Source organism: Diceros bicornis, chromosome 3 (genome assembly GCF_020826845.1).
Source record: "Diceros bicornis minor isolate mBicDic1 chromosome 3, mDicBic1.mat.cur, whole genome shotgun sequence".
Lineage (NCBI taxonomy): Eukaryota > Metazoa > Chordata > Mammalia > Perissodactyla > Rhinocerotidae > Diceros > Diceros bicornis.
The window spans coordinates 55,915,795-55,943,741 of record NC_080742.1 but is presented as its reverse complement, the minus strand read 5'-3'; the positions used below and the strand labels follow the sequence as shown (position 1 = coordinate 55,943,741).

Below are 27,947 nucleotides of genomic sequence, written 5' to 3'. Positions count from 1 at the left end.
TCCTGATGTTCACACTTCAGATAGGACAGGAAAAGTGCCTATTCCCACCAGCTAGAGTTGAATACTTCATAACTTAAAGGAAATTGGGTAGAATACTCATAATTGTCTTGCCTTAGTAGGGAGGAATAATTAGCTTAGGCTAAATGCTGCTTTGGTCCCGCCTAACAAATCTTAAAAGCAAGATATGAAAAGGTCAAAGTGTTTGCAAGTAACTGCATCCCAGAATAAAGCTCACAGATATATATAGAGAGACTATATATATACAGAGAGAGTATATATAGAGAGAATATGCATATGAATACAAAAATATTCAGTACTCAACAAGGTAAAATCCACAATGTCTAACATCCAACCAAAAATTATGGACATGCAAAGAAGCAAGAAAATACTACTCAGAATAAAGGGGAAAAAACAATCCAATTGAAACCAATCCAGAACTGAAACAGATGTTAGAATTAACAGACAAGAACATTAAAGCAGTTCTTATAACTGTAGTCCATATATTTGGAAGTTGAATAGAGACATTAAAGATATAAAAAAGACAAAATCAAACTTCTAGAGATGAAAATTACAATATCTGTTATGAAAAATACACGGGAGGGTATTAAGCAAATAACATTGTCTAGGATTAATGATAAATACACTGGAGATTAGACACTGTAGACGAAAAGAGTAGTGAAAAACTAGCAATAGAAACTACTTAAAATGAAACACAGAAAAAAAGACTAGAAATTATTGTGAAGAGCATCAGTGAGTTTTAGGACACTGTTAGGCAGCCTAATGTATATGTAACTGGAGTCCATAAAGTAAAGAAGAGAGAGAGGAGGAAAGAACAATATTTGATGAAATAATGACTAAAATTTTGCCAAAAATTGATGATGAAAACTGTAAATCCACAGACTCAAGAAGCTCAATAAAGCCCAAGCACAAGAAATATGAAGAAAATTACACCAAAGCATATCATAAACAGATTACTCAAAACGAGTGATGGAGAGAAAAAATTTAAAACAGCTAGAGAAAAAATCACACATATATATAAATGAACAAAGATAAGGATAGCCATAGATTTCTCATAAGAGACAATGCAAGTGAGAAGACAGTAGAGCAACATCTTTAAAGTGCTGAAAAAAAACTTTCAACTAAGAATTCTATACCCAACAAAAATATCTTTTAGGCATAAAAGCTGAAAGAATTCTTCACCAGTAGACTCACACTACAAGAAAATTAAAGAAAGGCAGAAGGATAACTATGCCAGGTGGAAATGTGGATCTACGCAAAGGTATTAGGAGCACTAAAAATGGGAACTAGATGGCTAAATATACAAGATTCTTTTTATTATTTAAATCTCTTGAAGATAATTGAACAAAATAATAATAATATATTGTTGGGTTTATAACATTTATTAAAAAATGAATGACAACAATAGCATAAATGCTGGGAAGGAAAAAATGGAAGTATACTATTATAAAGTTCTAATATTATACATGAAGTGGTATAATATCATTTGTAGGTAGATTGAGATAAATTAAGAGCATGTACTATAAACTCTAGAACAATTACTAAAATAACAAAACAAATACGTATAGCTAATAAGCCAACAAAAGAGATAAAACGGTATCATAAAAATAATTAATCCAAAGGAAGGTAGAAAAAGCATAAGAAGGGAACAAAGAACAGATGAGATAAATAGAAAAAACAAAAGCAAGATCAAAGACTTAAAACTAAGCATATCAGTTTTTTTGTTTTGTTTTGTGAGGAGATCAGCCCTGTGCTAACATCTGCCAATCCTCCTCTTTTTTTTGCTGAAGAAGACTGGCCCTGGGCTAACATCCGTGCCCATCTTCCTCCACTTTATATGGGATGCTGCCACAGCATGGCTTGCCAAGCAGTGCGTCAGTGCGCACCCGGGATCCGAACCGGCGAACCCTAGGCCACCACAGTGGAGCACGTGCACTTAACCGCTTGCGCCACCGGGCCGGCCCCCCATATCAGTTATTTTTTTGTTTCTAAGCAACAATAAGTCAATATGATTTTAGCCAGAATTCTAATGGGTTCACAAGTCTTAGAGGACAGTGTTCTTAATGGCCATCTTAGTTCAAACTTCTACCCAATTTGTGTTGCATAAGACAGTTTAGTAATAGAAGAGGCTATGGATTCTTGAGAATTCTTGACATAGGAGTTTGAAGTGAAATTCACTTAGTAGTTCTTCATTTTGTTCTGTATGTAAGAACTATCTTGTCTGGGAAACAAGCAGTTCCTTCATCTGGGAACATAAGTGCATGTGATGATGTAAAAAGAGGCCTGCTGATTAGCAAGAAGGGCTCTATACATTGGCAGACAAAGGAATTCCGTATGGACAGTAAATGAAGAGTTGATTATGTTGCAGAAGACTTGTTGACACTAAAATGAATACTTGTGACCAATGCATGGCTTTGACTGCCCATGCACTGATGTACAATGTGAAGTATATCCTCCATGTACACTGGAATGCTCATATCATTCCTAAAGGAAAACCTGTTTGGGAAGACAAACCATATGAGAAAGTTGCTTGGCAAGCTGAGAATGTAAGGGGAATTAGTTGATGAATTATGACCTCAAGGTAGAATATCCTGATAAATCTGCCTCCACCACTGGGATAGGGACCATCTTGTGTACCCTATATCCTGACAGCGCAAGAGGCACTCCTCCGTGGCACCCCTTTTCCTAGTCTCCTTTTCGACCACGTATTCAGCCATTGGATATGTTGATAGCTTGGAGTAGATTATCATTCTTGTTCACTTTCAGTCACTCTTGATTGCATTTTTGGACCTTAATTTTGAGGAGAGTTCTTTGTTTTTAAGACAGATGTTCTCCGACTTTTTCTTTCTCATTTCTTTTCACCTTAGCCTTCCATATTTCATAAGCTTTACACAGCCCTGGAGGTATGCCCAGATCATGAACTGTAGTGGGTAAAATAGGCCAAGGATGGTGAACAGTTCTGGGAGCACTAACTATTACCCTGTCCTTTTCTCTCACACCCGACAGTGCTACTATAACAGCAACCTTGAATTTTTTCTAATTTACTTTAAAAATTAAACCTGTAAAACTTCAGTGCTTAACTGTTTTTAGCAATGAATGATTTGCAGTACACCTTGCCATTGATCATGCCACTCAAGTAAACATCTGCTGCCTTGCGGTAGTTCTTACAAATAGTTAACCCTGTCCTTTGGATTTTTTACTTGTTTCTCTCTCAGTGGAAAACATCATTTCTTAGTTCTGGGAGCATATCTCACTGTAACCATCTATGTATTGGCAAAAGTTAGGGCTATTTTTTTAATGAAGAAATTGTCCTCAACATGAGAATCCAGCATCCCTTGTGGGTTATTTTCCATGAGTGTACAGGGACAAACATCTGGGGTACCCTGGGTCCCAAGTGAGATGAGCCATCATAACAACACACGTTCTGATTAAGATCCCATTTCCCTCAGCCATTTGTCCATGACAACTCTTGTGACCCATTTACTTAAATTAAGACATGGAGCATCAACAGTAAGTAAATGCTGTGGTTTAGTAAGAAGAGGCATGAAATATTTGTTTTCAAAACATTTTACATCCTTATTTTCTCAAGTAGTGTGATAACCCAGGTGTCTAACCCTCTACTCCAACGTCCCTGTCCAAGGAAAATGCCAAAAAGTTAATAAATGGATGAGAGAATTGCAATATTATTTTTAGATACCTATTATTCTCATGCAACTGGATAAGATCTCACTTATTAGATTCTAAAAGATTTTGTTGCTTAAACATTTTGATTGATATACTTCAGTGTCATTTTCTAGTTAATTTTAGAAGCTGTACTGTAGGTTGACTCAACAGTAAGAGTTACTGTAACTTCAGTGATGCTGAAACCCTACACAGTTGTTTTTTGGGCGGATTTGGGGTAAAACTATTAACTAATCCATGATATGTGGGTGGTAAGTGGTCAAATGGGGTGAAGTCAAAAAATTTCCTTGTTCCTTTTTGCTACAGACTTGTACTCTCAAGAGCGTGGAAGAACAAAGCCTATTACTTACACATGATGCTAGCATTGATGAGTCACAATGAAACAGAACAGTTAGCCCTTTTGGTTACAGACATCCCTTTCAAACCAATGTATTTTTTATATAATTTTAGGTTCAGTGAATATCCTTGTACTTTTCAAGGAAGGTATAATAGATATCCTCATGGTGGATTATAAAGGAACAAGATGGCATGCTGCTACTATCATCCTCCTGTAGATTTTGGTGTTATTGAAATTCATGTTTGTATTATTAAAACAGCAACTGAAATTGTGTAATATGCTTATCTATATATATAGTATATATTATATATGTATATACGTATATCTGAATATATGTATATTGTGTATATATATGTGATATATCTATATAATACAATGTAAGACTGGTGGGTTTAAAAAACATTGTGTTATATTAAAGGAAGCATCTAAAGTCAATTCATGCTTTTTACACAGCCATTTAGATTTCAGTCTCTTACCAAATAACCACACAGTAGAAATGTCAAATAAAAGTATATCATGTACTCTTTGTTAATGATAAAACTAATCTTTTTAAACAAGTTTTCCCTTGCAATTATTGATATATAAGCCTTCATTGTTTCACTCTATCTTCTAGACATTTCGTTACACTCTTAATGTACCATTGTATTTTTAAGGGAACCCGGTTTGACAGAGAGGATTATAATTTTGGAACTACTCTGGAAAATGTGATTTTTCTTTTTTTTTCTTAATACTGATGTTCAGGATTAAAAATATCTTCTTAGTATTCATGAAATAAATATTTATCTGTTTTCCCCCTAGAAAAACTATATTTTGTCAGATTCTATGTGAGGGATTGGAGAAACACAAGTAACAATATATTTGTCAAAAGAGACTCTATTAACATTGTAAAAAATTCTTTACAATAATAGCTGCCTTTGAAATGCATTTGTGCCAAAGCCAGGAGCTAGCACTGTCTGCATTGTTAGTGCCATTTCTTTTCTAGACACCCACACGCTAGGAGAGCTGTTGAAAAAGCAATATGAAGCTAGTATGGAAGCTTCCTCTCTATATTTATTCTTAGCGTTCTCCACAGAAGGGCACTGTGATCTCCAAATGACGACACCTGTATTTCATAAGAATTAGCCTGCTACGATATGTGCTATTTTTATTCTATACCCTGGAGCCACAGTGAAAACACGAGAAAAAAAATGTTTCTCTTTCATTCCTTCTGAATCTTTTGTTGCTTTTCCTAAACGAATAAAACTGAGCAAAACGTGACGAGCAGTCAGAATGTTTCAAGTCTAAAATCTCATCCCCACTTAACGTTCTCTGAAGGACCTCCTCCGGAGTCTCTGTGGCCTCCGGCTTCCTGTTGGCTTCAAAAATAACAGATTTACAGACTGAGCAGAAACAAATCTCTCCTGTGCGGACAGCTCTACCCTCACCTGCACCAGAGGAGTGGAAGGAACTGTTGATGCCCCACTTGTACTTGCCTCTTAAGAGTGGACCTGGCCCTGGGGCACTTGGAGAGCTGGGCGTCTCATTGTTTCCTTGACTGTTCAAGTACCAGGTTCTTAATAGAGAGTCTCTAATGGCAAAGAAAGAGCACAAGCATTGGACCTAAGGACTACCATCCTTTGTACTGTTCTTATTCTGTATATTTGGATCAAATGGGTAAATTTCAGGAGATGATGGCATAAGCAAGGTTTCAGGAAGTTATATTGCCACAGACTTACTCACTGTCTATCTGTTATCTGTCTGTCTGTCTGTCTAACTATCTATCTATCTTTCTATCATCTACCCATCTATCTATCTATCTATCTATCTATCTATCTATGTCTCTCTGTCTGCCTATCTATCTATTCTATTTATTTTTCTATGCATCCATCCATCCATCCATTCATCCATCCATCCATCCATCTATCCATCCCTCCGTCCATTCATCCATCCATCTATCGATCCCTCCATCCATCCATCCATCTATCCATCCCTCCGTCCATTCATCCATCCATCCATCCATCCATCCACCTGTCTTAGCAGGGCTATCACGTTGGTATTATATGCAGTGAAATCAAATTAGAATGCTCCTACTATAGTCACATCCTCTATCATTTGGGGCAAGGGGAAAGCCTGCATACGTGCTTTTAGGTATTTGGTGATAATCATTTAAAATAGCTGTCTTGCACTTATGACCTAGAACAGTGAAATCTACTCCTGAATAAATCCTAAAAGCTGTCTCTAAAATAATGTTTGTTTGTTTTTAGTATTTCCTCATGATTAAAAAAACAAAACCAAACCAGGACCTACTTATAAGCCCCACAGAAATTCTACTAGACTTTTAAAATTGGGTTTGGTTTTACCACATTTATTTTTCCTCAGTTTTTTTTTTTTTTTTTTTTCCTATTTAGCCTTTTGCAACTCTTTCTGTTGCTTACAGTATCACTTTGCTGTTTTTGTAGAAAGTTGACCCATAGGGAGGCAGCTGTGGAAGAGTTTCTGGGACTTGAAAATCTGGTTTGAATCCCAGCTTGGTGCTCGGCCAAAGTGTGCTGTAGCTTACTGTGTCAGCTTACATCTTTGAGCTTGGGTTATAGTTGAATCAGGCTGTAAAAAAATCAAACCCAAGAAAGATGAAAAAGAAAAGTGTTTACAGATGTTTTTTAAGCCCAGTGCCAGATTCTTATGAAGCCTGCCTCATAGATGCTCAACTTGTTAGGAATAAACATTGTGACTGATAAACACATTTTTAATCAAATTGTGTTAACTTGAACTTTAATCCTCTTCTTAAAACAATCATCTTTAAACCAAATGGTTTTATGGAGCATCCCCACTTACCTGCAGGAGTGGTATGAGAAGGATGGAATAAACAAGGCCACATTGTTGTCAGTCTCCATCTTCTATTTCTCTAAATGAAGTTGCTGAAAGATTCTTTGTTATTCATTCCCTTAGAGTAAATACCTTTCTGTGAATTTATACGCCCCATGCTTCAGGCTTCAGAGCCCCCATGGCTGCCCCCTTGTGAGAAGTCTTTGGTCAAGAGGAGGGATGGCACTTGATTAGATATTTTCTTGAATTATCCCAAGTTGGGTGAAGATCTTTTCCATTTCAGTTCATCCATCACACTTAAACATGTGGGTGAGATTAACTACTTTTTGTGGCCTCCAAAAAGCCGACGTAGATTTACAATCAATGGAGTTCAAAGCAACTATAACAGAAATAGTCATGTATCTCAGTGAAATACAGAGTGGCTTCTTACACTTTGTCTTTAGGTCCTCGTTTTCATATACTTTGTAATCTTACCCAATTTTAGTTTAAAATGCTTATACAATTTTAGTTTAACTTGAAAACCAATACATAAAACCAAAACACAGCAAAGCAAGTACAGGACATTTGAAGTTCAGGAGAGGAAGTGTGGAGCGAGGAGAGGAGCAGGCCCAATTTACAAACCATGTCAGAGCTGCCTGGATAGCAGGTGCTCTTCCCCTGGAAGATCGGTCCCACAGAAAGCCATCCACGGGGCCGGCCCGGTGGCATAGTGGTTAAGTTCACGAGCTCCGCTTCGGCAGCCCGGGGTTCACAGGTTCGGATCCTGGGCGTGCACCGACATACCGCTTGTTGAGCCATGCTGTGGCGGCGTCTCATGTAAAGTAGAGGAAGATGGGCACAGATGTTAGCCTAGGGCCAGTCTTCCTTAGCAAAAAGAAGAGGATTGGCAACAGATGTTAGCTCAGGGCTAATCTTCCTCATCAAAAAAAAAAAAAAAGCCATCCACAGTGGGGCTATTTCTTCATAAGGAATATAAATTTTTGACATATCATACATTGCTCTTGAATAAAATATAAAATCAAAGTACTTATGTTTTCTTTTTAATTTTTATTTCACACTATGAAAGTCCAAATTAGAAAAGGGGTGGAGAGAGACTTCCTACTCATTATTACGCCTTTATCTGTTGCATCTACCTCGTGCTTATTCAGTTCACATCCTTTCAATTAAAAATTAATAATTTGTTGAGCATATGCTATGAGTCAGGCATTGCACTACATGCAAGGAGAGTTATAAAGATAAATAAGATATATTTTCCCCTGCCCTCAAGGATTCTACCGTCTGGGTTGGAACATCTTCCTGTGGATAGCTATGATACTAGACACCTTAGGATAAGTGCTGTACGAAATTTGTAAACAAAAATTAGTTTAGAAAGAGCATGTGTTTGGGGAGGCTGGGGACCGTCACTCAGGTCACAGACCCAGCTACAGAATACATGCCTCTTGTTCTTTTACTGTTGGTTGAACTTGATGACAATGAACACAGGTACAGCTTGCACATACCAGCTTCCTTTATTTACCCCTTCCCTCCACTCCTTGACCAACTCCTTCCCTCATCCATTGACCAGAAGGCTGATGAGGGGTGAGTGGAGACCTATAGCCAGCTACTCCACCCTCCGACTCATAAGCAATAACTAGAAAGGGAGGAAGATCTCTCAGGGGCCTTTGGGTTCCATTAACACCCTTGATGGGCCTTTTTCCATCTCTGGGGCCCAGCAGTCTGAACAGCGGGCCTCTGCTCACCCAGGCTGCATGAATGAGGAGGTGCAGCACTTTCCTTGTTGGCTAGTTGAGGCTTGCTGGGTGTAACAGTGGTCCTTGCCAGCCATCTCCAGCTATCTGTCCCTAGCTTCCTTCCAACCAGCTGATCATTTATTAAAAAATTAGACCCAACCTTACATCATCATAACAAAATTGAGTTTTACATTTGAGGGCCTGAGGACATCTCTTAAGGTGGTTAGTACTATGATGACCTTCTAAAAGGAGTCTCATTACATGTGAACTCAAACTGATATGACAGGGCCAGAGCATTGAGGAGTCCTGTCTTGCAATGTGGACCAAACTGCACAGAGACTATCAGAAACATTGGAAAATTTCCAGTCCTTGATTTCAGCTTTTGTTTCACCTCTTTCCCTCGCTGGCAACTCCTGGTGAGGCAACTGGCAACTTCCTCACCGATAACATTGGTATCAGAGTAAAGTGATTGGTCAGAAGTTTTTCTTTTTTCTGTTATTTCTCCCAAATAGATAAAGGTGCTAATGTAGGGTGTAAACATATACAAGATCAGAATGAAGAAAGAGGAACAACAGGAGGCCTGGATCAATGGTCCATGGAAAATTGAGAATTGACAGTAATTACAATAGATGAGAAAGGGCTCTCCTATCTCTCAACTAGTTTGTTGTCAATTTTTGACTAAGTCTTATTTAGGAGAGTATATTAGTCTTTAAAGTTGAATGGGAAACTTCCCTGCCCTCTAATGACTCCTAATGTCTCTGTAGATGATGGTGTCATCCTTCTTAATATTTCTATCCCTTTGGAGCTCTGCAGAGGAGGGAACCCTCTCTAACTATAAGGCATGATGCTTTGCAGAGCGTGCAGCACTTATGGGAAGCAATAACATAGTGATTTTTGTTTGTTTGTTTGCTTTTTTAAAATTCTATCCAAGCCCATTGAGGTTGCATGTTGTAGAATAGGCCAGGTGAAAAAAATCCAATATCGTCTGTTTCCATTAACTTAGTCCTGTTTCCATCTTTGTCTTCTTCCACCACCTCACTCTGGGTCCAGTAGAGAATTCAGATGATTTACCCCTCTGTACAGTGATGTCGCTTGGAACACATCTTGCTCTAAATATTTTGGGAAAGCTTCTGAGGGTGGGGCAGAAATTCTGAGAGAGGAACATGGCTTTTGGTATGGAAATGGTTGGGATTAGATGAATCTGATTTCTTCCAATAGAAGGACCCCTGAGGCACATTGACCAGATCTGACAATCACTGTCATCCTGATTGCAAAATAAGGTATCTTAATATCCATATTGCATGAACCAAATGTGTGATAATCTAGTTTAAAGTAACTATTAAGGTTTCAAATGTAAGCAGTGTTTAAAATTCTCCACTGAGATTTTCCCTTTACAAAGAGAACGATTGTGTTACAAAGGAGATGGCAACGAGTATTGAAATGTTTAATTGATCCCCCTTTTTTTCTTTCCCTCTGATTTTCTTCCCAGACCTGGAGGGTGGAGAAGGGGGGGAAAGGCAGCATTGACACTTTTCTTTTTCTTTTTCTTTTTTTCAGATTCAGAAGAGTAAAAACACCTCATATACAATCAAAGAGGCTGCCAATGTCTTGCATCATTTTAGCTGAGCTTCTTCATTCTCCTTCTTCCACAAAGACCCCTATCTGGGGAAGGTGTACAACTTTCAAAAACAAGCCCCCACACTTGGCCTTCTCTCATGCCATCTCCTCCCAGGAGATGACTCTCTGGGAGCTGGTTCGAGGTCTTAGAGCTCTGGGGGATTTCCCCCCAAGCAAACAAAACAACTTCAGATTTTTGCACAAACAGAAACAAAACATGAAGGGACTTCCTCAAAATCCTTTGCTAATGCCCTGGCTTTCAAGGCACCTGTCTGGCCTGATGAGAATGGACATCCTGGATGTGCTGAGAGAGGCTTGAAAAAGCCACACACTCAGTAATTGCCATTTCATTACTGTCAATGCCATTACTTTAAATGTTGTTATTTTTGCACTGGCTGCTGATGGTGGATACAGCCATGCTGGCCTTCATCACAGCTAAGATGACGATTCTAGTCTCTGGTTGTTCCTTTCCTGAGTCAGGAACATTCTTTTTCTGCAGTTTCCTTTCAGACTTAAAAATTGTTCTTATGCTTTTCTTTCCATTTATACACTATGAAATTCTTTTTGTTTTATAAAAAAGGAGATTTTCCTATAGGAATCTTTGTTTGATGCTTAATTTATCTGTGCATTCATTAACATATTCCTGAATGTTTCAGCTGATGACCACATTGTTCAGGTGGGGAACTCAGTGTTTTCATTGGGTAGTGTCCATAACTAAGTGGTTACCGGAATTTTGACTACTGGCTGGTCCTCTTCTTTTGGATATCTGTGGTTTGACTTGATCGCTCTTCTTTCTCTTCTGCGAAGTACTGAGGGAATTAGTATCAGGGAGACATGTCAGATAATTCTTTTCGTTTTAATGAGCCTTTAGAAATATAAGATAGGAGATGATTAATAGCACAAATCAAAAATAAGAATAGTAGGTATCGCATGGGAAGAGAATAAAGATACAGCCCCCTGAACCCAAGTCAAAAATGGGATCCAATGGACTGCAAGTGAAGTAATGTTATGAGTCTAAAAGGTGTGGTTCCGATGAAACTGATTCTTAAAGTGTGGTTGTGGTTCACAAAGGAATCTGTGAGTCCTTCCCAGGGGTAAATCCCATGAATATGCTAGAGTGGGATTAGTGAGAGAAAGGAAGATTGGAATTAGGAAGAGGGAGAGCTAGTTGCTTGGCTTAAGTGTATTACCCATTGCAGATTTAATTTCTACATTAAAAAAGCACAAAAAATCCTCTCATTCCTAAGGCAAAATGTTGGTATTTTTTCAGATGGAAAGAAGGAGACTGTGTATGTAGTCTACAAGGCCTTTTGCCCCCCTAAAATATTCCCCTACAGAAAGATCTGAAGAACTCTGTTGTGTACAATGCACAGTCATGTACTGATATCTGAACCACGGTTCTTTGGTCAGCTTTATATTTTGCCTGGTAATATGTCTTTTTCTGTTGCTCCTCCTGCTTTCCTAATAGTGAAATAATGTGGTCACAAATTCAAATCAGGGTCCTAGCAGGTGAAGTAAATGAGTAAAGCAAGCCATGTAAAATCAGAATTATTGTGATAAATGGCAATTCATAATAGGCCTTGGTATCAACGAGACAGTAAGGAGCAGTAGCAACTGCGAGGAATTGGAGAGGATGTGTGCTGTTGGAAGGGGACAGTTGCTACTTAGCTACGGGATTAGTGCTCCAAAGGAATGGGGGTCCTAGATATCTAGGATTTTATCCAAACCCTCTACAAATTTTTAAATATTGGCAACTAATTCAGAAACTTACAGACACTGTGTTGGTCAAAGAAAACTATGCCTATGACCTGCGTTCAATCTATGGGACATCAGTTTGCAAACCATGCTCTTTGAGGTGGTATGGTTTTGTTTAGGGATGAAATACAACCAGTGCATGTCAGTTCTTGACCGTGAAACCTGAACATTTTACCTCATTTCTATTCTGTATTTTTGTATGTTGAGCTTTGCAGCCAAACTAGAAAGCCCACAGCTTACCTTTTATACTCTAACAAGCAAGACTAAACAATATTTGAAATAAAAAAGGAATATAGCCATTTTTTTTCTAGCACTAATAAAGATGGAAATGTTTTTCATTTGCTTCAAGTCATTAATTAGCTGACAAAGAATGGGTAGAAAATTTCATTCAGTATAGAACTCTGCTTGGAACTCTTAGTGTGGAAAAACATGTAACTCTTATTTTTAAATCCTTAAAGAGTGTTATGAAGGCACATTGAGTAAAAATGCAAAATTATTTTTTAAAAACATAAAATAATGTATTATTATGCTATAAATTGATACTGGAGTTGATAAAACATTAAAATAATGATTCCAAGTCAATATTTACTGGAAGAACAGTATTTCCAAAGCTCTAGCTGACTAGCTATGGTCTTTTCGTTCTCTTGAAATAGCTTCCTCCAAGATGAGCAGCAATATGGCACACACATTCTTCCATTGCATGGATTATGGCATCTTACTCCGTGTTACCTTGTCAAAAGAAAGCAAGGGCTTACTCCCACCTGAAGTAAGAATTGACCGGTATGTGGGGAAAGCAGTAGGGACATTCCTACCACTGACAAACAACAAGTTCTACATGTCCCTGGGTGGAAAGTGACAAATGAAGTTGGCCCGTGAGTTTGGGTCCCCATGTCACCATATAGCTCTACATCCAAGTTTTGTTGATGTTTCGGTGGTATAATGACCCCTCCACAGGGAGGTCTTTGTTCCATCTTTTATTCACACCAAGCTTTCTTGTGTTGTGAGCCCTAATAGCTTATGTCAGCAGACAAGAGACTGATTTCTAACCCATTAAATTCAAATGGATTTTCTTCCATTGTCTATTTTATTCTTGGAGCTTTTAAAAACTATTGAAAACATCTGACAGGATCCCATTAAGGACCTGATATACATAAACAATAAAATGGTATCTAAATATCTGAAAGCCAAAGAATAATCTAGTGCACCTGTTCATTTCATTTGCAGAATTAAAGCCATTATATTATATTTTCCACCTGGAACCATGCCTTTAGTAAATGTGAAAAGTAAAAAGTAAAGAGCAACATTTTCATAGGATGTGAGGCAGAGAGCAGACAAAAAGATGGAGACCAATTTTGTAATCCATATTTTGGGAATAAGGATACAGTCTTTTAGTATCACTTCCGTCATGAATCACTTTTCTTTAGATAGATAGATGATAGAAAGAAAGAATATTTTCTTCTATTCTTAACCTGTGAGCAGAGACTTACATGATAGAAATGACTTCTTAATGTTCACCGTGGAGTATGTGGGAAAACAAAAGAAAAAAAGCACAAAATCTTTTTTTTCATAATGAGATAGAGAAGATCCTGAAATTAAAGCCTATGTATGTAGTATTATGTCCCAAATAAAGGGGGTTTAGGGAACATTTTTTTTTCCAATTGGAAACTTCATTCAGATTCCGAGATTCCCACACATCCCAACAGGAATTGCAACATTGGCCCCCCACGGTGCCTGGTGCACACTTGGCATCCAGGAAACACATGAATTGTCCAGCTGAATTCCACTATCCACCTGTGAGTGCAAACAAAGTTCAGACTTACCTGAAAATATATGCAACATCTTTTGTATGCCAAGTATATGGCTAAAGGCTTACATTCTAAGTATATGCAGACATACCCTAGTGACACAAATATCTTATCATAAGGGATGGGAAATTGCAGGTTGTTTGGGGAAAATTGTCAGAGCCAAGCTTATGAAAAAATAAAAATTTCTCTATGGCCTTTGGATTTAAGAAAAACAAAAAATCCCAAAATCCAAAACAGGATTTATCTGAAAATGCTCTTCCAAAAGGGACGATGACATTAATCTATATGAAATACCAGTGGATTTATTTATAATCCAAGTTGAAACATTTAAAATCCAAAATGGACTCTCTGGGAGCAATAGTGCAGTGTGGGGTGTCACTGCCCAGTGTTGCTCTGCCAGTATAATGGTCAGTATAGCACCGAACTACAGCAAAATTGAACATTAAAGAACATACTGTTGCAGTAATGATGTTTTATTGTATCTTATGTGTGAATGAAGGGAAAGTAATACTTGTAATTCATCAACAGTGATTCATGATTAAAGGCCTCATTATCACTTAGAAAATGAACTTAATGAAATAATTATAATGAACAGCACAATATTTCTATGAAATATCCCTCTGAGAACCAAAAGACACGTTATCTGCCAAGACCAGATTTCAGTTGTTAAGATTTCCTCTCATCAAAGACACTGATGGGCACAGAGGTGACAATAGCATTATAATGGTAACAGAGCCATCTAGGACATTAGACAGAGTTCATCTGATAAGTGAATTTGGGTCCAAGGAGGTTAGAAAAATGGGAAGTCATCCTCTGAATGTTCTCATTGGACATTTGTAAAAGACTGGATGCTCTTCTGGGAGTCTGCAATAAGCAAAAACTGTTTCATTGAAAAAGCATCTTGTTTTTACATTAAACAAGAGTGGGTTACAGTGGAAGACCTGGACTGAAAGATTTGTGAAGTCAATTTAAACGTTATTAATTTCTGGTTATTTTAACTAATGCTCCCTACCTCACCCATTTTTTTTTTTTTTTAATATTGGCAGATGTATTTGAAATGAATTTACATTTATTCTGGCTTTTGTTCTCAGGCAGAAGTAGATTGACACTGGCAGTGGCGGGCTTCACTAAATGAACTTAGACCCCGCCTAGTTTGCCATCCACTGAACCAGGAAATGCGTGATGTGGTATGTGGGCCCTTTCAGCTCACCCAGGGCACATTTTCTCAGTCTCCCTTGGGGAGATCTCACCATCTCTGGGGTTAAATGCTGGCTGTAGTAGGCCAACCAGTGTCATCACAGAGGCCCTCAGGTTTGGTCAGCTTCAGCCATGATTCTTGAAGCTCACCCATGTGTCTTGGTGGCAGCTGGCTTCTGAACCAGCAGAAGCATTTCTCTATGAGGTTATGGTGCAGGATAATCCATTTAAAATAAAGCCCATTAAAACTTAATGGCTATGGAATGGCTTTTAAATAGATTGCCCTGGAGGCACATCATTGTATAGTCTTTGCTTCTGTGTCATGATCTGTCTTGGAGTAGGTATTTGTGTATCAGAGTCCTTGTCTTTGAGTGGGTATATATGTGTGATGGTACAGAAATATAGTCACATACCGGTATACATAGATTTATAGTAAAAACCTACAGCCATAGGTATTATCCAGTAACTGATTCTAGAGATAGAACTGTAGGGTATACATTTTCCTTTCTTCTTGCTTTGATGATATTTTTATACAATTTTATATGCTGTAAAAATTTTTAAAAAACTATTTGCTATTTTCATTTGTAGAGCTCGGTTAGGTTTTTATCACCTCTGGTGCCCGCTGTACAGCAAGATTCCTCCCCCCACCTAATTTAAGAGTCCTCTCCCTTTTGCATACCCCTTCTTTTACCTTTCCCTTCTTTCATCTCATTTTTGTACCTTTTACACATCCCTTCCTTTGCCTCTGTTCAGGCAATCCATTCTGCTTGAAGTATCATTTTAGCACATGAAAACACAAGACAATGGAAAAAACAAGAGCATCTTGTTCCAGTGTAATCTAAATGAGGAGATATTGGGTGCCAAGGGTGGGGTAGGGGTAGGTGGGGAAGAGAGAATAGATTGGGAAAAGGAAGCAGACAAAAGGAAATCCTCATGGGAGATCAATTACCCAAAGCAAGGTGAGTCACTTGGAGGCTGATATAATGTTGTTATTATCTTCCCTCAGCGGAGAGCACAATTTTTGCTGTCACAGAGTTTTTCTCCTTAGAATGCTATGCCCTCGCCATGGGTCTGTAGACTCTCTCCTAATAAGGGCACTGGCCGTATGTGAATGGATAACTCAGCTCATCTCCTCAGCCTTAAATTTTGCTGCTGTTCAGCTGGATTTTGGGGAGATGTCTGGATTAATATCAAGAATGATTAACAAGACTCAAAAGAGGGAGGCAAGCAGACCCAAACCCCTAAATCTCAATCCAAATCATGCCAAATAAGTAGTTCTTTGGAGGAATAAGGAAGGGATTTCTGGATATGTTCCGAGAATGCTCTTCCAAAAGGGAAGATGGTAAAATGGACTTGTCTGTATTTTACGGCAGTGAAAGAATGTACTTCCATGATGTGAAATATGTTTCTAGCAGATAAAATGCAGGTTGCAATTTGCATTTGTATATCATAGGGCAAGAGAATGACCATCCATTCTAAAGAAGAATGTTCCCTATGATGCTGGTTTGTGCTAAAAGAAACTATTCAAATGCCGTAGCATCACATCTCCAAATGCAAAAATAAATCATAGGGATTCATGTAAAACAATATGCTAAACTGCTCTCAATAAATTATGTGTTTGTTGTAAATCTTTATTGCACAGATGAGGCTGACAGTCCCTCAATGTATAATTTTCGCCCAGTATCTAGTAATGAATAAATACTTGTATGTTCTTCTAATTACCAAATAAAAACAATGAGTTAACCTCACTATTGAAATTTGAAAAACGAAAGGCTGTTTTTTCTTTCTTTTAATGTTTTTCATTGTTGTCCGTGTTCTGTCCCAGATATGGGGCTGTCCAAACTCACTCAACCCATATGTCTCTTTTGTATTCCTCCACATGCCACGTAATACCCAGGTACCAAGTGCTTTTGCCTGCACCTTGAAGATATACGCAATGTATCACGTCTCGTATAGTCTTTTCTGAGGGATGAAGTGGATGAGTTATTGGAAGCTCCTTGGAGGCATAAGAAATGTCAGCATTATCTTGGAACTAGGCTGCGTTGTTCAGTTTTCTTCTGGGTACCATGATATCACAGTTTTACAGTCCTGTGGGGCTAGTTTTCAAATTCCAAACATTTTTTTCCTTCTCCTTCTCTTGAAAGGGCTACCTGGCAATATTTTCTTGCTTTCTAGCCTCAAACATAAGGAGTCATTACCCCTGTTTGTGGGCCTACAAGCGGTTGACATACTGGATGGCGCCCAGCCTGCCTCCTTCAAACCAGCGGCTAAGAGGGACTCCCCTACTGGTGATGATGTGTATTACACATATAGCACACCCTCTTATGTGGGCCACCTCTGTTTATTGTTCTATGTAGTAACTCCACTGGATTATTAGTCTGGCAAAGGTGGCCGTGATGTTCCTCCAAAGCGACTGTGTTTGCCATGAATTGAAATATGTTTTTTTAATTTCTTTTTTTTCTGAAAGCAATGACTGAACTTACTCATTTTGAAAAATACAGAGAAGTATAATAAAATTAAAATCACTTCTAATACCCCATCCAACAATTACTCACTGTTGGTTCTTTACTGTATTTGTTATGTTCTTTTGCTATGCGTTTTTACACAGTTGAGACCATACAGTACAGTAATTTAATTTTGTATTATGGTTTGTTCACATAACATTGGATTGTAAGCATTGTCCCATTTTTTAAAAAACTCTTTATTAATTTAATTTCAGTAGCAACAAAATATTTTGTTTTGTGGCTCTAGCACAGTTTACTTAACCACCTCTCTGCTGTCGGACAATTAAGTTACACGCTCTTATTGTATGTTTTGCAGTTGCAAATAACATAGGAATGGAGTTCTTTGATGTACTTAGATGTACAGTTACTGGGTCAAAGGTTGTGAACAGGTTTTCAGACTCCTCATTTATATGCCCAATTCCAAAGCATATTCAAATATTAAAACAGCCATATTTAAATAGCATATGATGTTGCCTGTCTGAATAACTATTGTGTTTTTGATCATTGTTCTTTGATGAACAGAGATCGAGTCACAGAAAAGCAAGCATAGTATTGATGGTGATTGTGTTGTGGAGGAAAAATGTTATTAAACACTCTGACTATGCTGCTCTCATTCATATACTATTGGAAAACAACTCTTAGGGAAGTCCAGATGGGTTCGAAGCCCTCCAAACTTTCAGTGATTCCACAGCCCCAAGCAGAACATGGACTTCTCTGGATGCTCTTTTGTCAAGGCTGTAAAGGGGCAATAATGATGATTTGTTCTGAGGCATTAGGCAATGGCTTGTTGATCTCTCCTACACCCGAAATGGAACATAGAGAAGATGTTGGTAGATGTGCTTAGCAGTAGTGATCAGAGGTTGTGGAGATCATAAAGTCAGACATTGCAGTATGCTAGAAGAAAGAGGTTCAAAATGCCCAATAGGTTGACAGACAATTTTCCTACTTCAGTCTTTCAGCACCCACCTCTGCCTGTGGGATCTGCCTGTGTTACAACAACATTGCTATTGCTGGACCATTACTAATGATGACACTTGGTCTCAAAGGCTCTTAAATCACCCTTTTCCAGCAGGCTTGGGCTTGGCCATGCTAACTCTATTTTGCAGAAGAGAAATTGTTTGTTTGAGGTCAAGCTGCAAATCACTGAGGTTTAGTGCTGACCTCACATCCTGAGTCTGCGGCGTGTGTATCTGCCCCCAGGTGGGCAGCTTTGGTTGTCACTTCCATCACTGTCCTCTTCTCCAGACTCCTGAGGAATTGAATTCATTGCCCTGTAGCTGAACCAACCAAGCACATTAATTTGAAATATCTGAAAGCTATTTTTTTGTCAAAAGATACTTGTTGTCTCACAAGCTGTGGTGATGACATTTCTGCCCCGAGCTGACTGATTAGGTTGTTTACTCTGAACATTCACATGCCAGGGGTCAAGGACGATGTAATTTGTGACCTTAAGATGCTTATCTCCCAAAGATGACATATTAGCTACTTTACACACACACACACACACACACACACACACCTTTGTTTTGAATATAAACTAATAACAAACGCTGTATTGCACTGCATAGTGTGCTGAGCACTTTCATGTGAGGACTCTGACTTGATCTTCACAATTACATCCTGACATTGATGTTTTTAAATTTTTAGAGGTGAGGAAAATGGAGCTTAGCAATATCAGCACTGATGTAGTTGTTCATTCATGTTTTCGTTTTACCTACCTCATTTGTAAAATATTTCCAAACTCTAAAATTACATAAATTTAATGATTTTTTTTTTTTAATTAAGAAAGCAGGATAAAACCAGAGACAGAAAGTAGAGCGAGTGTAGACAGAGCAACCCAGGGCAAATGTCAGGATGCAGTCATGCAGGCCAAACAGGCCTCCCCAGTTCCCAGCGTTAAGTCAGAAATTGCATCTGAGTTTCCTGGAAACCTAAATAAAAATGAAAAGAAAGTATTTACAAGATTCACATCATCCATGAGGATAAACACCAGTTGCTCAGAAGAAAGATCGCTTCCCCTGACACTGGAAGAAATGTCTTCTACTCTATTCACTGAACCCAGTGCCGCTCATGCACGGCTGCAGATCGGGCTCACCTGGGAACTTGAAAAATGCCCAGGCCTGGGCCCCACCTCAGACCAATTAAACAGCATTTTGGGAGGAAGGGCCCAGGTATCAGCATATTTTCTTTAAAACTCCTCAGATGATCCTAACGTGCAGCCAGGATTGAAAAGCACTGGCAGAGTGAATTCCGAGTCACTCATGGAGCGGCATCCCACGTCGATTTCTGCAAGTCCCAGAGCGAGTTACGTGTGTCCTGACGTGGTCTGCTGGCATGGAACTAGGGGGCCGTTTGGAAGCTGATGTGGACCTGGATCTTCCAGCTCAGTTTCTGATGTTTTCCCTGGGAATGGGAGCAAGGGAGGGGTAGGTTTAGAAAATGGAACTTGGATTAAGTTGAATATTACTCCCAAGAATGGAACTTTGGGTAAAGTAATAGGTGATTTGGGGGCTGCGGAGTGGAAAATGGTTTCAGGAACACCACCTCAGGTCACAGGAGCCGGTGGGAGGCTGACTCAGACCCTGACCACCCCCAGTGGTCCGTGGTGCTGCCTGAAGGTCTGAGAAACCGCTAACAGGTTTATTTTATGTTTCTGCCTGCTACCTCTTTGTGACTTATGATTGAGAGAGGCGTGGATGCTTTCCCCCTTGTCCTGATATATTGGGCATTTCATCAAGCATATAGAGAAAAGCGCATTTCTAGAGGGCTTGCGGTTCTGGTCATCCATTGACCCAAGGTCCCTGAGGTTCTTCTCTCACTCAGTGTCTGCAAAGAAAATACCAAGGGAATGAAAAGCTGCCCCAAAGAAAAGCCATCAAGCTGCAAGCTTTTGGAAGATCATAGTAGGTGATTTTTTAAAAAATTGCACCAAGCATTCCTATGAAATGGCCTGGCAATAGTGAATGTTTCTACAGGTAATAACACTGAAAGTTTGTAGTCATTGAGTCCTCTTCAGGTTTTCAAGAGCTCGCATAGGCAACATTATATCGATCTCTCAACTTCTCCAAAGTATCCATGGAAAGCAGAGTGCCATATTTTCCAATAGTTAGACAAGATGAAGGAAATTTCCATCACACGACGTTTTCCGAGCCTGCCTAAAGATCAGAATCACCTGGGGCCCTTGTGAAACATCCAGGCCCCTCTGAAAACGCTGGCTCACCAGTGCTTGGCCGAGCCTGGGAATCTGGTTTTGTTTTTCCTTTCTGTTAAAATAATTGTTCCAATTTTTCTTAACTTTAGGCAAAATGAAGGAAACCTGGATAATGGATTGGTCAAGAAACAGCAAGAGTCATTGGAAAATGTCTCTCTGAAGGATCTTGGCTTAAATTTTGTCCCCCAACACTCAGTAAATTTGTACAAATTACTTAAACTCCCTTTGTCTACAAATTCTATAAAATGAGAATCATTTTATCATCAGATAGTTAATATCAGGAAATATAACTAATGTACATTTAATTGTCCATCGCCAACATGGTGCCTAGAACATAGTAGCTGCTTGATATGTGACAGTGACTATTACTAATGACCAAGTGGTCAAATTGTGAATCACAGCTCTGAATAAAAAACTTGAACCCTCCCACCATCCTAAAGCAATGGTTCTCAACTGAGAGCAGTTTTGCCCCTAGGGAACATTTATCATTGTCTCGAGGACATTTTTGATTATCACTAGAGGGAAGGTGCTACTGGCGCCTAGTGGGTAGAAGCCGGGGATGCTACTATACATCCTTCTGTGCACAGGACAGCCTTTGCAACAAAGAATTATGTGACCCAAGTGTCACTGTGCTGCTGTTGAGAAACCCTATCCCAAAGGGACATTGAGATAAGTAAAATGTCTTGAGTGGAGGGATAAACACTTTGAGTCATTGGCAGCCCCATGGTGCAGAAGGATCCAATGGGACACAGAGGTATTTCTGGTGGATCAGAAGTGGCTCTGGAGAAGAAGGTCAGAGGCATGGATTTGCATCCTGGTAGCACCCCTGATCAGGGCCAACTTGTTACACACTCAGGTTCACCACACTTTGTGTAGGATACAGTGTGAAGGGCACCCCTGGAGTTGTGCAATGAGGCAGCCCTGGCCCTGACCCAAAGTATCACTTTGAGTAAATCTTTTCACCTCGGGATGTCCGAGACACCTCATTCGACGGATGATCATTAGACTCACCTGGGGAACTTGTTGACCTGCAAACTTCTGGCTCCATTCCCTGGAGATTCCGCTTCAGTAGGCTCAGGAAAGGCCCCTGGAAGCCGTATTTATAAAAATCACCTCAGGGGATTCTGAATCACAGTTACAGCCAGGTTTGAACCCTCTAAGTTCCCCACCAACCCTGACATTCAGGGCATCTACGAGACCTGGAAAATGGAGACATAAAGTTCTGCCAGATATAGCTTCTCTCACCTCATGCAAATTAACAGTTTTTGTGGGTCTGAGGTGTTTGGATTAATTTTGTGTTTTCTATTTTCACTACTACTACTACCACTAATACAATTAACAGTACTTCTACCAATAATAATAATAATAATTAACAACAATACAGATGTCAAGGGTCATACCCTGTTCTTTAAGACTGAAATGAAACACTCTCAAACACCATTCCAAGTGTGTCTCTCCACATGTCACCAGGGGTTCTGGGGTAGAGAAAACTGACCCACTCGCCTCCAACCCCCAAGTTCCTGCTTCCTCTGACGTCGATCAGTCGATGGGTTGTCTTGCTGTCTTCCCCCACGACTGTGTTGACTCTGACAAAGTTTTCTCAGCTAATGCAACCTCCACTCGCATGAGCCTTCTACACGTAGAGTAGACTTGACGGAAATTTTGGGTAGCTTCAGGGGACTTGTAACAGAAATAACTTCACACTGAGTCATGTATATCCTCTACTTAAGAATTCTCGCTGCATTTCTGCCAACTCAGACTGAATATCTGCCATGTTACTGGATTCTGGCCTCCAGCCCTCTTTTGCCCCACTCTGGATGGCAAAATAAAGACACAAGTGAATAAGTAAATAATATTTTATTTATATATAAAATATACATGTATATATGTATATGTGTGTATATATATTTGTGTCTATGTGTATATGTATATCTAAATACAAAGTAAAATGTATATGTATGTATATGTGTGTATATACATATACATACATATACACACATATTTATATATATATCAAATGTTCTTTTGCGTAACAATTCAGCCCTCCCTTTGTTTTGCTCTCTTTCCTGATCCTCACCCTGGGGTCTGCCTTTTCATTCCCTCATGACCCACTAAACTGTTTATATGAACAAAGATAATCCATTTCCTAATAGGAATTTTGCTGCCAGCTGCAGAGAACTCACAGACCCCACTAACCTAGCATTTGTGTAGTCTCTCACAGTTCCTGAGTCCTCACACACCTTGGTTCTTTTCATCTTCACCAGAACCCTTTGATGTAATTGTTCATTTCCCTCATTTTACAGATGAAAACCTAGCTTCAGAGAGATCAAGTTCATTCTTTGATGTCCAATAGCGAGTAAAGGCTATAGGGACAAAGCAGGGACAAACCCCTGATTCCTTGATTCTAAATCCAGAACTTTCCCTTCCACAGCAGTGCTTCTAAACCCTGGATGCATGTTAGAATCATTTGGGGGGCTTTAAAAATACTGATACTGGAGCTCCACCCTAGTACAGTGAAAACGGAATTTCTGGGAGTGGTACTTAGGCAACTGCATATTTAGAAACTTCCCTAGTGATCCTAAGGGGCAGTCCTGCTCAGTTATGTGCTGGTCCCCACATACCAACCTGCCAACCGGGAGACTGAGAACAGTCACACACACGGAGCTAAAGGCTGTGCTCCTGGCTCTTCTGGATCGCCGAATACGTGCTGCCCCCGCAACTTCACCCAACCTTCTTCTAAACATTATTTTCAGATCAAATTTTGGATCATTTGATAATGTTTCAGATGAGCATTTACCTGTCCCAGAAGTCTGTCTACAATCCTACTTTTCCTTATCCTCTTTATCCTCTTTACAGGCACAAAGAAGCGTTCTCATGGCTCACCAGCCCCAAGCACTAGCTCCACAAGTCGCCTCACCTTGCCAGGTGGGTAAACAGCATCACGCCGTAAACTTAGCGATCACAGACAACAGAAAGGACTGGTTTCTCAGGAGTTGAGTTTAGCAGCTGATAAACTGGGAATCTGGGCCCTTGTTTATCCAGTCTACCCCATGTCATCAGAGAGCTTTGTCTCTATCATCCACATTTGTAAGGTTCCTCCAGGAATGGACGTAATGTATCCATAGCTGGTCAACAATCCCTCCTACTCACTGATGGAAAGAATAGAATCTTGATCTTCCTTAGTGTTCGTCTGGACATGCTATGGAAATGTTTTCTTGAGAGACAGATGGTGCAGGGGAAGGAATATGAGCCTTCCGTGTGGGAGAAAGACTTGGGTTCAAATCCCAGCTTTGCCGTGTTCGAATTGTACAAGCTCACTCCCTTATTCAGCTTCTTGGAGCTTCTGTTTGCTCATCTGTCTGCATGATAAGAATTAGAAATAATGCTTGTAAATTTAGCATAGTACTGACTCATAGTGAGTGCTCATAGCTAATCTCTACTATAGAGAAATATGGAAGTCATGAACGATCTATATTGGATCCCATCTAACATTTACTAGAAAATTTTAAGCATTCATGGTGTCCTGTGTGATTACTATTTAATATGAGAGACACTTATTAGTCATTCTGTCTCTATGCATAGGTTTACTTTCTCTACCACAATTTAATTTTTACCAGTAGAACTTGGAAAAACACATTTGTTTGGGGGGGAAGGAGATGTTATAAAAGGTAAAATGGACATTGTAGAAAAATCGAAAAATAATAAAAATTATAAGAAGGAAAAATGTTGCCAATAATGCTACCACTTAGAGCTGACCAAGATTACCTCTCCTTCCAGTCTGTATTAAATACTTTTTTTTTCCTAGATTGGAATTCTACTCTACATGGAGTTTTGTTTCCTCCCTTTAAAAGTTTACCATTACATTATGAGATTTCCCCCGTGTTATTAAATATTAAAAAATATTTCAGGGGCCGGCCCCGTGGTGTAGTGGTTAAGTGCATGCGCTCTGCTCCTGTCAGCCCGGGTTCGGATTCCGGGCACGCACAACCACACTGCTTGTCAGGCCATGCTGTGGCGGCATCTCATATAAAGTAGAGGAAGACGGACATGGATGTTAGCTCAGGGCCAGTCTTCCTCAGCAAAAAAAGGAGGATTGGCACGGATGTTAGCTCAGGGCTGATCTTCCTCACAAATAAATAAATAAATAAATAAATAAATAAATAAATAAATAAATATTTTGGTGATTGACTAACATTTCATACGATTATACCACAATTTATTTATATATTCATTGATAATTGCCATTTATGTAGCTTGCATTTTTGTTATTGTAAATAACTTTACATTCTTGCACATAAATCTTCTTCTGAGTCTGTAAGTATGGATTTAGGACAGATTTCTGTAGGTAGGATTACTGGCTCAAAGAATATGTACATATTTAGATTCTTGACACATTATTATCAAAGTGATTTCCAGAAAGATTATTTTATATTTTTAGTGGTGAGTTTTCCATTTCATATGCTCTTGCTGATGCTAACATTAATACTTTACCAATTTGATAAGAAAAAATTATATCCATGTTTGGTTTGCATTTATTTTATCCTTTTTTGAAAAAATCTGTTTTCTAACGTTAATTTATTTTTTATGTTTCTTCTTTTGAGAATTGCCATGTTTCAACCATTCTGAGAGAGACAATGTCTTGTATTTTCGCCCCTCTGAAACAGGAATGTTTCACAATCAATGGTGTGTTATAATTTAATTAGCAACAGTTTTTTCTTGTTTGTACATGAAATAATAGTTCACTTTACAATCAGTGGCATCTTAGATTAGATGAACTATAATCTATGTCTGTCTGCTTTTTCAACCTCAACTTCTGTAGCTTCCCCACCACAATCCAACAACTGGACTCAGTGTCTGCTGAGTAGCCCTTGAACTTTCTTGCCTTTGTCACGCTGCCTGGCATACACCTTCCCCTTTTCTCCCCCTGGCTAATTTCTCTTTGCAGTCCCTCCAAATCATCTAGGTAGAATTAATATTGACTAATAACGATTTGCTTATAAGTCCGTTTACGTTGATAGGTGGCTTTTTCAAAGATGGAGGCTGTCTTATCCTTTCTACCCCAGTGCCTGCCAAGGTGACAAGCACATATTGGGTGCTCATTAATGTTTGTAAGGCTGGGTACATGGATGTGTGAGTGAGCACTGTCTAATTTAGTTTATGACTATGTAGAAAACAACCATCCTCAGAAAAAGGCTCATTTTCAAGTTTGGATTTGTATCAGCTATACTAATCTGTTTTTTAGTATTGAGTAGACCTTGCTCTGTAGTCTCTGCAAGCTGCCTTTGTCTTGTCCCTGCTTGTGGTTATTGTGCTATTAGGACCATAAACATTAGGAGGAAAACAGCTCTAAACCAAGCAACTTCTGTGTATAGTGATGGTGTTTGCTCTTCTTTGTAAGATCATAACATTCCTGGGTCAGGTGGGACCTCCGAAGTCGTCCTGGACATCTACAAGAATATGCAGAGCTGAGCTAGTTCCCACCTGCTGTGCTGGGGCATATTGCTGGCCTGCTGGGTTTCCAAGGCCTCTGAGTCAAAGTCTCAGCCACCTTGTCATTGGCCTTAATTTGGCAGTCTACAGTGTCCCAAATTGGGTGTCTTGGGCTCTGAGTTCTGACTACTCCAAAGCCTGTAGAGGTGGAGAGGGTAGTTCTCCAGACACTTGACATAATTAACCATGCTTTGTGTAGCGGACACCCTCCACCTCACTCATTACAATGGCCAGCTCACTGCTTGTCCTTCCTGCCTCAGGTATACCACGTTGCCTCCCTCTGATGCAAATACCTCTACCGCAAGCTCTTGGTGCTGTCAAACAATTTAAAATATTATGTTTTAGGATACTCAAAGAGCCAAATGGAGGAATAATAATCCATAAAAAACAATAAAGTAAAATTGTGCAGAAACAAAACAAGAACAGAGATATATAAAAGAAGCAATTTAAAACCTGAAATTTAAAAAAGCAAACAAATATATAGTCATTGGAATTTTAAAAAAAGAAAGAAAAGTACAGTTGATGGGATAAATTCAAGGTAGAACACAACTGAAAAGAGAATTAATCTTGGAAGATAGTCCTTAGGACGTTATATCAAACACAGTGTAGAGAGAGAACCATATAAAAAATGAAAGAGCATGAACCGTAAAACTCTTAGAAGAAAACATAGGGGTAAATCTTCATGACCTTGGATTAGGTAATGGTTTCTTAGATTTGATACTTAAAGCCCAAGCAACCAAAGAAAAATAGATAATTCAACTTCATCAAAATTAAACACTTTTGTGCTTCAAAGGACATTATGAATAACATGGAAAGAAAATCCACAGAATGGAAGAAAATATTTGCAAATCATATATCTGATAAGGATCTAGTATCCAGAATATGTAAAGAATTCTTAAAATTCAACAATAAAAAGACAAATAACCCAATTAAAAAGTGTGCAAAGTATTTGAATAAACATTTATCCAAAGAAGATACACAAATAGAAGGTGAAAAGATGCTCAACATCATTAGTCACTAGGGAAATGCAAATCAAAACCACAGTGAGATACCACTTCACATGCACTGGAATGACAAGAATAAAAAAGATGGATAATAACAAGTGTTTTTATCCAAAAAGATGGAGAATAACAAGTGTTGATGAAGATGCAGAGCAATTAGTACCATCATACATCGCTGGTGGGAATGCAAAATGGTGCAGCTGCTTTGGAAGAGCTTGGCAATTTCTCAGAAAGTTAAACAGAGTGACCATATGACTCAGTAATTCCACTCCTAGGTATATTCCCAAGAGAATTTAAAACATATGTTCATACAAAAATTTGTTACAAATATTCATAGCAGCATTATTCATAATAGCCAAAAAGTGAAGACAACCTAAATGTCCATTAAGTGATGAATATATAAATAAAATGTGGTATATCCATACAATAGATTACTATTTGGCCATGCTCAAGGAAGAAAGTACTGAGACATTCTACAACATGGATGAACCTTGAAAATATTTTACTAAATGAAAGAAGCCAGGCACAAAGGGTCACATATTGTATGGTTCTATTTATGTGAAACATGCAGAATAGGCAAATCCATAGAGACAGAAAGTAGATTAGTGGCTGCTAGAGGCTGATGAGAAAGTAGATTAGTGGCTGCTAGAGGCTGATGAGAGAGGGAATTGGGAGTGAATTCTCATGGGTATGGGATTTCTTTTAGTGGTGATAAAAATGTTTTGGAATTAAATATTGGTGAAGGCTGCACAACCTTGTGAATGTACTAAAAACCACTGACCTGTACACTTCAAAT

The 27,947-nt window shown here is 38.9% G+C and overlaps 1 protein-coding gene across 6 annotated transcripts in view; it reads left to right on the top strand.

Moving 5' to 3' along the window:
• PDE1C (phosphodiesterase 1C) overlaps positions 1-27,947 on the top strand; it is a 515,800-nt gene that overhangs the window by 472,373 nt on the left and 15,480 nt on the right. For 5 of the 6 annotated variants that reach the window (XM_058527845.1, XM_058527853.1, XM_058527815.1 and 2 more), the window contains one exon: positions 23,517-23,585. In XM_058527845.1, the coding sequence (XP_058383828.1) occupies positions 23,517-23,585 (69 nt within the window). Of the gene's footprint in view, positions 1-10,128; positions 12,509-23,516; positions 23,586-27,947 lie in introns of those variants that run through there. The other variant, XM_058527832.1, reaches the window with a different exon arrangement.